This window comes from Scylla paramamosain, chromosome 11 (assembly GCF_035594125.1).
Source record: "Scylla paramamosain isolate STU-SP2022 chromosome 11, ASM3559412v1, whole genome shotgun sequence".
Lineage (NCBI taxonomy): Eukaryota > Metazoa > Arthropoda > Malacostraca > Decapoda > Portunidae > Scylla > Scylla paramamosain.
Window position 1 is genome coordinate 19,174,600 of NC_087161.1, and position 13,923 is coordinate 19,188,522.

General features: G+C 45.3%; 1 protein-coding gene across 2 annotated transcripts in view; it reads right to left on the reverse strand.

Annotated features, from left to right (window-relative positions):
- The window catches only part of LOC135105020 (mucin-4-like), a 49,719-nt gene that overhangs the window by 4,002 nt on the left and 31,794 nt on the right, over positions 1-13,923 (reverse strand). Inside the window, exons 1-11 of one of the 2 annotated variants that reach the window (XM_064012906.1) lie at positions 8,893-9,049; positions 7,929-8,643; positions 7,149-7,263; positions 6,594-6,782; positions 6,206-6,301; positions 5,797-5,932; positions 4,614-4,841; positions 4,031-4,264; positions 2,631-2,757; positions 893-1,072; positions 148-364 (exon numbers count right to left, since the gene is read on the reverse strand). In XM_064012906.1, coding sequence (XP_063868976.1) covers positions 148-364; positions 893-1,072; positions 2,631-2,757; positions 4,031-4,264; positions 4,614-4,841; positions 5,797-5,932; positions 6,206-6,301; positions 6,594-6,782; positions 7,149-7,263; positions 7,929-8,643; positions 8,893-8,905 — 2,250 coding nt within the window. In that variant the 5' untranslated portion in view covers positions 8,906-9,049. Of the gene's footprint in view, positions 1-147; positions 365-892; positions 1,073-2,630; positions 2,758-4,030; positions 4,265-4,613; positions 4,842-5,796; positions 5,933-6,205; positions 6,302-6,593; positions 6,783-7,148; positions 7,264-7,928; positions 8,644-8,892; positions 9,050-13,923 lie in introns of those variants that run through there. The other variant, XM_064012905.1, reaches the window with a different exon arrangement.

Genomic DNA, 13,923 nt, shown 5'->3' on the forward strand with positions numbered 1-13,923 from the left:
TACACATTTTTTTTTTTCAGATAAATAACAAAGATCGTAACATAACAACCAGATTAATCTAGCATTAAAAAACACAGCAATTAATACACATCTGATTATTACACAGTTAAGACAGAAAAAAACACATCAACACAAAGGCACACAAACCTTGAGAGGGGTTTGTGGGAAGGGAGGGTGCTGAGGCTGCAGTGCAGGACGGCTGCCTGATGGGGATGTGGGGGCAGGGGCTGCAGGAGGGATCTTGGTGGGAGGTTTTGGGGCAGGTGCTGGGGGCTCTGCAGAAGTGTCACACTCGCCGGGAAGGAGAGACAAATGCATTGCCTTGCCAGACACTAAAGTGGTGCCGCGATGACAGAAGGACATCCTGAGGAGGGGCAGGAGGATTGGTGTATTAGGTTAGATTTCACAGGTGGATAAAAAGACTGATTGGTAAATAAGCAAATACAGAGACAAATGTATAGGTGAATGGATGGGGTAGATAGACTGATATGTAGATTGATAAAAAGATAGATAAATAAACAGAGCACACAAATTAATTGGGTTTTGTGGAAATAACCTAGACTATTAATTTTGAGACAGTGACCAAATTTATTTCTAGAGCAGCATATGATACTTTTTTTTTTAATCATGAAATAAAGATTGAATGAATGAAATAAGTGAAGGGATTAACAATTAAATTTATGAACCAAACTTAACCAAACTTACCTAACCTAACGCTCGGATGGAAACGCAAAATGTTATTTCAATATTACCCAATGATTTTTTTACTTAAACACACACACACACACACACACTCTCTCTCTCTCTCTCTCTCTCTGTCTCTCTCAATATTGTTTTAACTCATCTACCCCATTTTGTTACACTATCTCCACCTCTCACTCTATCCACTTACATGGTGCCGAAGCTATCCATGAGAGAGAGCTCGTCGATGGCCCAACGCTGGAAACCATAGTATATCCAGCCGGGGTAAGCCGTATACCGCAGCTGCACGGCGCGGATGTCTGTCAGGTTGGGATGCGGCACCACGATGCGGACTGTGGCGCCCCCAGCCTCCATTGCGGTATCCTCACTCCTGGGGGCACGTGCAGCGGTAAGGGGAAGTGTTCAGTGGTAGTGGTGGTGGTGGTCATTATATGTGATCAAGAATTGTTATGGAACAGTTCAGTCAAGAGAGAGAGAGAGAGAGAGAGAGAGAGAGAGAGGTTTCAGTATTATAAGCAAAATGGGATGAATTAAAACAATAATGAGATAATGAGAAAAAAAATGACAAGGAAAGAAGGAAGGAAGGAAGACATGATGAAAGTTATAAAATAAACGATTAAAAAATTGAGAAGTAAAGAAAGAAAGATTACGGAACACGGGAACGGAAAGGCTGGAGAAGAAAGAGAAGAAAGAGAAGAAAGGAAAATAAAGGAAAGAAAGAAGGATAAAAGAAAGCAAAGAGGGAATAAAGAACTGAGATAGAGAAAGGGGATGGATGGGATGGAATGGAAAAGGAAGGGAAGGGAACGAGGCGGAAGGAAGGAAGGCGTGTCAGAAGGAGTGGACAGTGATGGAGAGTAAACAGTTACTTACGTGAGGGAAAGGGAGAGAAAGAGGTAATGGAGGGATGGGAGGAAGGAAAGGCCACACATGATGGAGAGAAGGAGGGGGGGGAAGGGAAGAGGAGGAAAATTACAAAGTGAAGAAAAGAGAAAAGAATGTTGAGAGAGAGAGAGAGAGAGAGAGAGAGAGAGAGAGAGAGAGAGAAAGGAAAGGAGAGATCGATCACGGAGAGGTGAAAGAAGAAAGGGAAAAGGGGGAGAGGGAGGGAGGGACGGAGGGAGAGGAGGGGAGGAGGGTGCGAGGGAGGGAGAGGAGGGGGAAGAGGGAGGGAGGGAAAGGTAAGGTAAAGGTAAGGAAAGGTGGACCGTAAAAGATGGTACGAACACTATGCAAATCATCACCTAAAAGTTATCACACACACACACACACACACACACACACACACACACACACACACACACACACGAGTTACTTCTTAATACATACAGATGTACATACATACATGCTTATATTCATTAGATAAATTTCATGAACGTGACCATAAGATTATTTAGAACTAATTCATGAGAGAGAGAGAGAGAGAGAGAGAGAGAGAGAGAGAGAGAGAGAGAGAGAGAGAGAGAGATTCGCTTCATCATCATGTGTTCTATTTAGCGCTGATTAAATTAACGGTTGACGCCCAATAGAATGATAATTTTACGCTAATTTACGTTTCTCTCTCTCTCTCTCTCTCTCTCTCTCTCTCTCTCTCTCTCTCTCTCTCTCTCTCTCTCACACACACACACACACACAAACCTAAGAACCAAGTTATTTGATGAACAATTTACATATCTATGTAATTTATTTAATTTTCATCAGCCCATTTACTCCATTCCATCACGTTCCGACATTTCATCAGACAGACAGACAGACAGACAGATAGACTGACAGACGCTTTTTATTTCAGCTAAATTTTCTATCACGTCATTCATCATTAGTTGCGTTAATAAGATGGAAATGGAGACGAAAAAGAAAGTTCTTCGCAGAGAGAGAGAGAGAGAGAGAGAGAGAGAGAGAGAGAGAGAGAGAGAGAGAGAGAGACTTACTGCGTCAACCGGAGGGTTTCGTTGAGACCGTCCGCCGCTATGAAGGTGATGTCAAGGCGCCCGTAGGTGGTGACGGGCTCAGCTGGCGGCCCCCCGGAGTGCTTCACTGTCACTTTGTACTGGTTGGCTGCGGGGCGTAAGAAGGAGGCGGTGACGGGCAATATAGGGGGAGGGAGAAGATGGTTAGAGAAAGGCTAACTAGGAGATGGTGAAAGAAGGGGTAGGTGAGAAGGAATAGTGACGTTAGAGAGGATAATGAAGGACGAGTTGGGTGAGAGAAGATGGTGAGGCGGTAGGTTATGTTGAAGGAAAGAGCGCTGAGGAACTGACTAGATTGGAGCAAACAGTTTAACAGGGCGAAGACTAAGGGATGGATTAGATGGGAAGAGATGGGGAATAGTTAAATAATGAGTAGAAGGCAGTTGGAGGCAAGTTAGACAGAAGGAAGCAATGAAGAGCACTTTAAGAGGGAATAAAAGGCAGTGAGGAACGAGTTAGACGGAAGGAAGAAGAGGATGAAACTCGGAAATATGAAAAGAAAGGAAGTAGTTGAGTGGGAAATAAAATACGAAAAGGATGACTCGTACAGAAACATAAAAGGAACAGATAGAAGGGCGATTAGGGGTGACAGGAAACCATGGGAAGGGAAAACATTAAAAGGGACGTGAAAGGGAGGTTAGAAAGGGAAAGAAACTGAAGGGATGGGAAACGAAAGGGGAGGGGGAAAATTTTCAGGAATAATTAAGACTGAACACGATGCGATGGGGTTGGGAAGGACGATTAGGAGAGCACAGTGAAGGGGGAAAGGAAGAGTGGTAGGGAAGGGGAGGTTAGAGAGAGGTAAGGCAGGGATTGCTCGGGTAATAAAGGAAGGAGGGGAATGTTCGTGAGTACAAGAGAAAGGAATAATTAGAGTTGTTAAGGAGGGAAAAGGGCGGGAGGTAGTGAGGGGAGAAAGGGACAGGTACGAGAGAGAGAGAGAGAGAGAGAGAGAGAGAGAGAGAGAGAGAGAGAGAGAGAGAGAGAGAGAGAGAGAGAGAGAGAGAGAGAGAGAGAGATTCTATGTAGTAGTTCCTCTCCTAACGTCCTGTATTCCTCATATGTTAAGTTTTTCCTCCTCCTTCTCTTCTTCCTCTTCCTCATAACTTCATTCTAGTGCAAAGTATCGTATACATCCTTTCTTTGTCTTCCTCCTCCTTCCCCTCTTCCTCCTCCGAACAACAACCCAGTGCAGACTATAATACACCCCTCATCCCTTCTTCCTCCTTCTCTTCCTCCTTCTCCTCCTCCTCTTCCTCCTCCGACCCATCTTTCCTTTTCTTCACCTTCCCCGAGCCCAATCTAGTAAAAGTAATAATATATACTATCTTTCCTCCTCCTCCTACTGCGGAAGCACCTACCGCAGAAGGGCTCCATGTCCATAGTGACGAGGTACAGTTGGCCGCGCCCCTCCGCCTGATTCGCAAAGTATCCCATGTCGCCGCAGGACTTGCAGGGGAAGCAGTCGCCCTGCAAGAAGGTCTCGTAATCCCGACACACGAAGGCCGGGAAGCGACACTTGGGCACCACCGAGTTCAGGTAGTACTTGTACCCCCGCCGGTGATTGCAGAGGTAGCGTCCGCCCCCCTCCGTGGCTGTGAGGGATACAAATAGTGTTGGTTTGGCAATAGTATTGATTAGTTGTGGTGGTGGTGGTGGTGGTGGTGGTGGTGGTGATTATGTAGGTAGCAACTATTCCCTTCCGTGGCTATTGTGGGTATAAGTGATGGTGGGAGTAGTAGTAGTAGTAGTAGTAGTAGTAGTAATGATTATGCAGGAAGCCGCTGCTCCTTTTTGTGGCTGTTGGTAGTAGTAGTAGTAGTAGTAGTAGTAGTAGTAGTAGTAGTAGTAGTAGTAGCAGTAATAGTAGCAGTAGTAGTAGTTGCAATAATAGAAGTAATAGAGTTAGTGGCAGTGGTAGTAAAAATACACAACACAACTCACGCCAGAGGATATCAGACATGCCGCCAATGAAGAGGTTGTCGCATCCCTTCTGCATCCTACCGCCGTTGGGGTAGAAGTCCACGTGTCCCATGGGTTCGAAGGCGCCCAGGCCACCCTTGAGGAGCGAGTCGGCGTTGGTGTGGATCACGTCGACGAAACGCGCGTCCGTGTGATCCAGACGCACCGAGGGGGAGAAGGACTCGAAGAGGGGCCCCGCTGGATCGAGGCCTGGGTGGTGAGGGAGACAGGAAGGTGATGGATGGTGGAGGATGACTGCTAATGGGCTGGGATGTGATGAGAGTGGGTAGTTAATTTCATTTTGACCTTTTTTTGGGTGGGACTAGCACCTCGGTAGGCCTTTTTCTAGCTCTTTTAGTTGCCTTTGGCCTATGCCCCTCTCGCATAAAAAAGAATGTGAGAAAATGGTTAAATGACAGCAACGAGGTCATATGGCGCCGCTATGAGGGAACGGATGAGAGTCTGTTGGAGGAGATAGAAAAGGAGGCTGTGTCATGGCGATGGAGGGTAGTAATGAGAGGGAGGAGGAGGAGGAAGAGGAGGAGGAGGAGGAGAAGGGACGTACGGAGGTAGGTGGAAGGTGCGACGTAACGGTGTGAGTGAATGGATGAAAAGTTGTGGGAAGGAGGTATGTGGGTGGATGGAAGGTGATGGAAGTTTAATGAGGTGTGGAAGGGCTTCTGATATCCCTTATTTGTGTAGTTAGTATCACATTTGCCGCCTCAATATGTACACCTTCTCTTTCTGATACCTCAACTATGATAGAGGCATATTTCCATCTATACCTATCTATGCAATCCTCCCACTTCTCTCCTCACACACACACACACACACACACACACACACACACACACACACACACACACACACACACACCTCTACTTAAATTCACCCTCTCAGTTTACCATACACGCACCTTTTTGGCTATCCCCCGCCTTATCCTTCATCTTATAAACACCTGACTAACGTAACCCTAACTTCATGGACTTAATCTGACACCCATAACCTCCTTCTCCTCCCCTATAGTACACCCTTTCACTTCCATGGCTTTCTGATACCCTCCCTTAACCTCCTGTCTACCTCCTGTCACCTTATAGCTCTACTTTTTCCCCTTCAGTGCTCCCTTATCCCCTTATCTCCCTCGTCACCTCTTCATCCTTCTGACCTGATATCCTGGAGAGGTTCTTAAGCGTGGCGCCGGCGTGACCAGAGACGTGGGCACCCAAGGAGAACCCGATCAGGTGGAAGTCGTCGAGGGAGGTGTTGAGGAAGGCAGTGAGTCTCTCCAGGAATAGCGCCACCTGTAGTAATAGTAGTAGTAGTAGTAGTAGTAGTAGTGGTAGTAGTGGTAGTAGTGGTAGTGGTGGTGGTGGTGGTAGTAGTAGTTGCAGAAGTAGTAGTAAAATGAAGAGATTAAAAGTTTAGATGCCTGTTTTGTTTGCGTTTTCTTTTCATGTAATTCACCCGACTTTCCCCCTCTCCTCTCTCTCTCTCTCTCTCTCTCTCTCCCTCTCTCTCTATCTCTCTCTCTCTCTCTCTCTCTCTCTCTCTCTCTCTCCCATCCCGTCGCTCACCTGCCTGCCGACGACCCGCGTGTTGCTAGCGGCACGCACGTAGTTGGGAAGCTCGGCTCCCTTCTGCCAGTTGACGCAGATAATGTTTACGTCCATCTGGAAGGAAGAGGAAGAGAGAGAATGACATTAGTAACAGGAGCAGGAGGAGGAGAAGCAGGAAGAGGAGGAGCAGGAGGAGGAGGAGGAGGAAGAAGACGAAGAAGAATAGGAGAAGGAGGAGGAGGAGGATCGGCAGGAGAAGGAGGGGCAGGAAAAGGAGGATGATGATCGGCTGGAGGAAGTAGAGCAGTAGAAATAACAGTAGTAAAATCAGCAGTAATAGCAGTAACAGTAGCATCAGCAGAAACAGAAAGAGTAATAACAACAGTAACCCAAACCAATCACATACCACCGTCAGGAGAGCAATGCGCATTTCCTTGATCCACATGCTGTAACAGGAGGAGCCGAAGCCGTGGATGAGCAGCTTGGTGGGTCTGGACACGTTGAAGTGAGTGTCAGCGATGGTGGAGATGTTGAAGGGCTTGAGCACCGTCTCCTTGTCTCTCTCGCGCGTGTACAGCAGGAAGCGGGTGTTGATCTGAGGGAAGAAGGGGGGTTGCGTAAATTTGCGTCTGTCAGTGATGGTGCAATAGTGGTGGTGGTGGTGGTGGTGGGAAGGACTGAGTGGCAAGGGGAATGTGAAAAGAAAACGGAGGGTGTGAGATGAATGGATGGATGGATGGATGGATGGTGAGAGAGAGAGAGAGAGAGAGAGAGAGAGAGAGAGAGAGAGAGAGAGAGAGAGAGAGAGAGAGAGAGAGAGAGAGAGAGAGAGAGAGAGAGAGAGAATTACATTCATACTTGCACCGTAATTATGTGAAATACACCTACCTACCTACTTCTAGGAGACACTACCGTTATGACACACACACACACACACACACACACACACGCACGCACGCACCTCGTCGGGCGGGGAGGGCAGCAGGTCCAGGTAATCAAAGGGCCCATCGTCTGTGAAGCAGCCGAGTTCGAAGTAGCAAGCCACCTCCTCGTCCCTCTTCTGACGATGCCCTTGTCTGAAACAAGGACTCTCTGTTAGTGAAGCCTTCAGTCTGTCAATAAATCACTCAGTCAATCAGTCAGTCAGTCAGTGTGTGTGTGTGTGTGTGTGTGTGTGTGTGTGTGTGTGTGTGTGTGTGTGTGTGTGCCTTGACGTCCACCTACAGAGGAAATGATGAACACATACACGGAAGAAAACATATGTACATACATGGGAAATCAGTCCCCACGAGGTGTACATGGCGTAACAAGAATGTGTGTGTGTGTGTGTGTGTGTGTGTGTGTGTGTGTGTGTGTGTGTGTGTGTGTGTGTGTGTGTATGGATATCGGTGTGTACGTATGGAACTGCACAAGACATGAAGTCTACATACATAGGAAACTTTAAAAAAGAAAAAAAAATGAAGGAATGTTTACGTACACAGGGAAGGAAAAAAATGTACATGAGACAAAATTGACATGAAATCACACGTACACGTACATGAACAGCACAATACAAGACAAAAAAGTGCACATGAAGAAATCTACTTAAGTACGCACGGAAAGAGAAAAGAAACCATACAGAAGAAAAAAAAAAACTAGGAAGAAAACACAAAAAAGATAAGAGGTGAGATGCACGTGTGTGTGTGTGTGTGTGTGTGTGTGTGTGTGTAAGAGCTGGCGGGATTCTAACACGAGCCCTTACCTCTCCCTAGCCAAGCGGCGAAGGTGCCATTGAGCCATACTCGTCACCACAGCCTCGTACAACTGCCGGTCATCTTCCTCGTCCTCCCACTCCAGCTCCTCGTTACCAGTTATGCCCTCAAAAGCCCCTAAGCCATCACCACCACCACCACCGCCATCACCACCATCATCACCATCACTTCCACCACCACCACCAGCGGCTGTGAGGGCATTGCTGGGCGGCGTGATGGCGGCGATGTCATTGATACTGGTGGTGGTGGTGCTGGCAGTGGTGATGGTCGTGACATCATTAGTGGTGGTGGTGCTTGTGACGTCCTCTGCGGGGTCTGTGGAGTCCGTGACGTCACTTAAGAGTGCTACAGTGGTATATAAAATTTCATCTGTAGGTCTGTCAGTGACATTATCGATCTGGGAGGTGGGCATCGTCACGTGACTAGTTACTGTGACGGTGGGCGACACGGCGTCATCTGGCGGCAGTGTAGAGGCACTTGTAACGTCTTCTGTGGCGGCTGTGACATCATCCGTAAGAGTAGTGGCTGCGGGCGTGGTGGAGGCGGTACTCTCCTTGCTGTGGGGCACCTTAGTGAGGGCCTGGGCAGGAGCAGGTGGCGGCGGGGCGAGGTGTCTTTTGGAGGCGACTCGGCGGGTGGCGGGCGTAGCGGGGTGGCGCGCCAGGCCCAGCGGAGCCCATCCGGCACAGGCGAACACCGCCAACGCTGCGGAAGAGAACACAGCATGACCACGTAAACAACACACAGACAACTCACAAAAACAGCACAAACACAATACAAACGTCACACAAACACAAACTATTAAAAACAAACAAACACACGACACACAAACGCAACTCTTAAATACCTGTACTACAATATACAAAATTAATTAAAAAAGATAATACAGCCTCTCCACTCTCACCATCACCATCAGTATCACTCTACCTATTGCAGGTATGTCATCACCATTACCTATTATCATCATCGACCGTCACCACCGCAGTCGCCAAATAACGCCATGAACGATCCAGACTCAAGAAAGCGAATAATCATCGTCACCGTCACCACCACCACCACCACCACCATTAACCTCATTGCAATCCAGCCTGAGGAAGGAGAATCCGAGCTGAACACGAGCACGTCGCCACGTCCCCGCGCTGTTCACACTTCCAGGCACACATGGCGAGAGAGTGAGCTAAGCCAACACCACGCCACACTGACTTACTGTAACTCCCTGAATCCGGTAGCCTTTTCATATGCTTGCATGAGTTGAGATTCAGGCCCGTATTCAGAAACACCTTGCTCTTTCACTATGACTATTTTCAGATATAAATGATTAGCCGGATTTTCAAGAGTGTTTCTCCTGTTAATAATGTAGAAATCTTGTTAATCTGTCACCAGAGCCATATATAAAAAAAAAAAGAAAAAAAAAAACTCTAAAAATCCTTATAACTTTAATTAGAGCCTTTTGCAAGTAGTCGGAGGGACAGCGAAGCCTTTCAGAACATGGTCCTAAATGACTATTAAACTCTACGGCTGCTCTCTTACAGTCAGCAAATTAACGATTGTGTCCATTAATACCCTTAGCTTAAAAGTCTATAGTTTCATGCTACACACTTATATGTTCTAAGCGGCTATGGACTAAGGTGTACTGGCATGGGAACACTTTCTTTAACTATTCCCAGAGAACCTAAGTATGGAGAGGATAGGTGACCCTTAACGCAGGACTGATGAACAAGCGGGCTGCTAGATCTCCACTCGTCCATCAAATACCTAACTGTTTCCTCCGGGAGACATGTAAGCACACACTCGCGTTCCCACCGTCAAGTGCGGGCGTGGGAAGGTGTAGAAGAGTGTGGAGTGTTACCGTACAGTCGCGCGTCACTCTCCCCGGAATACTTGCCAAGAGAACGATAATAAGAGACAACAGGAGGAAGAGGACGATCACCCTGACTCTAATGGTAGTGGTGCAGTACACGCGTCACTCAAAGCAATGATAACAAGGGGGAAATATACTAATGTGGGGAAAAAATAGGAGAGATACAGTGTAGAATACGTGAGCAAGGTAAAGTGAAAGAAATAAGAGCAAGCAAGACGCGTGGAAAACAGGAAGATTATGCCAAAGATCGCCGTTTAAGTAGACGCAGGAATACAGGAAAAGACCAAAAGACAAAACAAGAGTGTAATATAAAAGTATGATGGAAACTAAAGCTAGAAATAATAAAATAAACTTTAAGAACTAAAACGAAAATAAAGTAAGACGACAAAGCGAAATAGAAAACGTGAAAATTTTATATAAGTTCCACTGACACGAAAAGAAGAGAAACTAAATGAACACTTACTAATGATGCATCTCAAACACAACAAATATTACTTCAACCCAAACATTCTGAATAAGACGAGGACTGTCATAAAACAAGAAAAACGTAAAATCACACACACACACACACACACACACAGTCACACACACTTCCTAACTGCAGCCGTCCTTTCACTCGCCGTCAGCAGAGCCATCGGGTGGACAGATAGTGGCCACAATCTTCATTACAGATTGTCATAACAGAGAGAGAGAGAAAAAAAAAAAAATGAAGAATGGTTAAGTAAAGTAAATATGACTATATTACACAACACCTAACCACTAAAAACACAAGAAGAAACAATGGATAGGGATGGAAAAGCATACTATAAAACAACTGACCACTGTGAAAAGGGACGAATGGATTGGGAAAGGATAGCAGGTGCGCAGGAAGGTCACGCGTGCGGAACACCAGTAGTGGGCTGACGAGGTGCTGATAGTGGCGACGGGAGACACCAACACTCCATTAACCGACTCCTGGACATCACCACTGCTAATACCTGTTGTTTATTGACTCTCTAGACATCAATTATCCGAGTAACAAACGATACATAGTCGCCGCCTGCTGGGAAGGTGATGAATAATAGAGACTTATTATTTTCGTATACACGCTCTTCCTCCTCCTCCTCCTCCTCCTCCTCCTCCTCTTCTTCTTCCTCCTCCTCCTCCTACACCTCCTCCTCCACCCCCTCCTCCTTATATTCCTTCTCCTCCTCCTCCTCCTCCTCCTCCTCTCACTCCTCGCTCCTCCTCCTCCTGCTAATCTTCCTCCTTCTTCGCCTCCTCCTCTTCATCATCATCATCATCATCATCATCTTCATCATCATCATCTTCTCCATAATTCCACTGCATGACAAGCCAATCCACCCAGCCTTCCCCACTCGTCTCTTGTCGCCTGCCAATCTGTTCTAGATGAGATCAGCAAACTTCTTGGACCGTGTTCCTCAAAACTGCAGTCTTATTTCTTTCATTTAACAAGTTGTAGTGGAAATTATTGGTGGTTTTCAAGGGAATACTCGTGATTCCGGCGATAGTTTGATATGGATTCTGCATCATCAATAGGAAAAACAGTCTTAAGAACACGGGTGATTATATCTATGTGGCCTTTGAAAGTAGTCCTGATGAGAGAGAGAGAGAGAGAGAGAGAGAGAGAGAGAGAGAGAGAGAGTGAGAGAGAGAGAGAGAGAGAGAGAGAGAGAGAGAGAGAGAGAAAACATTTAAGAATTCTGGCTCCTCACAAATCATCTCTCCAATTAGTTTCCTGTCCGCCTTGCCTTCTTCTACCACCTCTATTCTGCCACTCCGTTACTCTAATGGCAACCTAGGCATTGTTCACGCTGGCCATATGCTAGAGTGTTAAAGCAAGAGTCATCAGTGAGGGTGTTGCTGCCTATGCTAGGATGAAGGAAGGTCATGTGTAGAAGCGTCAGGCACGATACCCTATTGCTGATACATTTTATAAGTGTCCTTGGAAGATCAGTGAGTATGATGGAAAATATTGCTGTGCTGGAGAGACTCTGGAAATGAAAGGCATTACAGGAAGAAGCCAGGACTACTTCAAGGTCACTAGGGGACAGAGAAAAGGGATGAAACAGAACAAAAGGAAAATAAACGAAATAAAAAAGTAGTAAAGGAAAAATGCTCAAAAAGCAAATGTCGTGAAAAAATAATGATAAAAAGAAATAAAGAAATGTCGCCGTAAAAGAAAAAGGTGTCCATGAAAGTGGATAGTAGTAAAACAGAACTGATGTTTTCTATTTTCTGAGGTGTTTGTGCGTGAAGCATCCACGTACAGAACACGGACGAAATAGCTGTGCACAAAATTCAGCTAGAAAAAAAATCATGCACTTATAAGAAAAAAAAAAAAAGAAAAAAAAATTTGCAAGAATCGATGGCAATGTGAGATATCGATCTGAAGTGAGAGCTGAGGAATGTTGGGTAATTAATTAACGCACACACACACACACACACAAAAAAAAAAAAAAAAAAATAGAAAATAAAAGATAAAAAATAAAAATAAATAAATAAAATAAAATAAAATAAAATAGAAAATAAATAAATAAATAAATAAAAAAAAGTGAACAAAACAATTAGTGTGAATTTCATAACTTTTGTGTTAATTTCTTATAAGAATTTTTTGGTAACTGGTGTTCATGTAAAGAAAGAAGAAAAGAAAAAGAAAAAGAAAATCCTGAAAATATAATAATCTTTAAAAAATGTGTGTGTGTGTGTGTGTGTGTGTGTGTGTGTGTGTGTGTGTGTGTGTGTGTGTGTGTGTGTGTGTGTGTGTGTGTGTGTGTGTGTGTGTGTGTGTGTGTGTGTGTGTGAACAAGTAAGAATTTTGCAACATTAAAAAAAAAAACGAAATAAAACGAAAAACACAAGAAACAATTAACGAAAAAGAAGAAAAAAACAAAAACAAAAACAATACAAAAACAAAAAAAAAAAGAAAAAGAAGAAGAAAAGAAGAAGAGGAAGAAGAAGAAGAGAAGAAGAAGAAGAGGAAGAAGAAGAAGAAGAAGAAGAAGAAGAAGAAGAAGAAGAAGAAGAAGAAAGAAGAAAAAGAAGAAGGAGAAGAAGAAAAAGAAGGTCGACTAATTTTTTCATCTTTCATTATTTCTCTCCATCAACTTCAACACACACACACACACACACACACACACACACACACACACACACACACACACACACACACACACACACACACACAAAAGTTCCTAACGGATTATAATTAGAGATGCATCCTTTTCCTCTTCCTCCTCCTCTCCCTCCTCCTCCTCCTCCTCTACCTCATCTTCTCGTAACACACTTATTTTTTCCTCTTTTTCCTCCTGTACTGCGGCAGCAATACGTGGCGGTTTTCTTTTTTGTTTTGCACGCCAAAGGGAAGAGATAACGAGGAAGAGGAAGAGGATGAGAGTCTGTGACAAAAGGAACAAAGAAGAGCTTGGTGACGGTGTGACGCTCGCCAAATGTTGTGTGCGTCACGGTTCCAGCTTGTTTTTCTTGTTGGTAACAATGAAGGAACAGGAGGAGGAGGAGGAGGAGGAAGTAGTAACGGTGAATGACGGCTTCTGGGAAACGCACATGATGTAATGTATGTTGTGTGTGTGTGTGTGTGTGTGTGTGTGTGTGTGTGTTGTGTGTGTGTGTTGGCGGGGGCGGGGGTGTTGTTTCTCAATACCATGAAAAGCAAACTGTAACAAATGAGACTGAATAAAATAGTGCACATAAAAACTGCAGTATAAAATTTGTTGCCAAGAAATTACGTCATAAAATGTAGGGAGGAGGAGGAGGAGGAGAAGGAGAAGGAGGAGGGGGAGGAGGAGGAGGAGGAGGAGAAGGAGGAAGAGGAGGAGGAGAGGATTTGCCTGGTGTGGGTGCAATGTAGTGTACAGAACAAAGTATGTGGTGCAATTTCAAAGCGATGAGCGTGGTGTGTGTGTGTGTGTGTGTGTGTGTGTGTGTGTGTGTGTGTATGTGTGTGTGTGTGTGTGTGTGTGTGTGTGTGTGTGTGTGTGTGTGTGTGTGTGTGTGTGTGTGTGTGTGTGTGTGTGTGTGTGTGTGGTGTTCCGTGGAGGTGTTTCGCAGTGTGTGGATATAGTGTAATGCTCAACCATGTGTGTGTGTGTGTGTGTGTGTGTGTG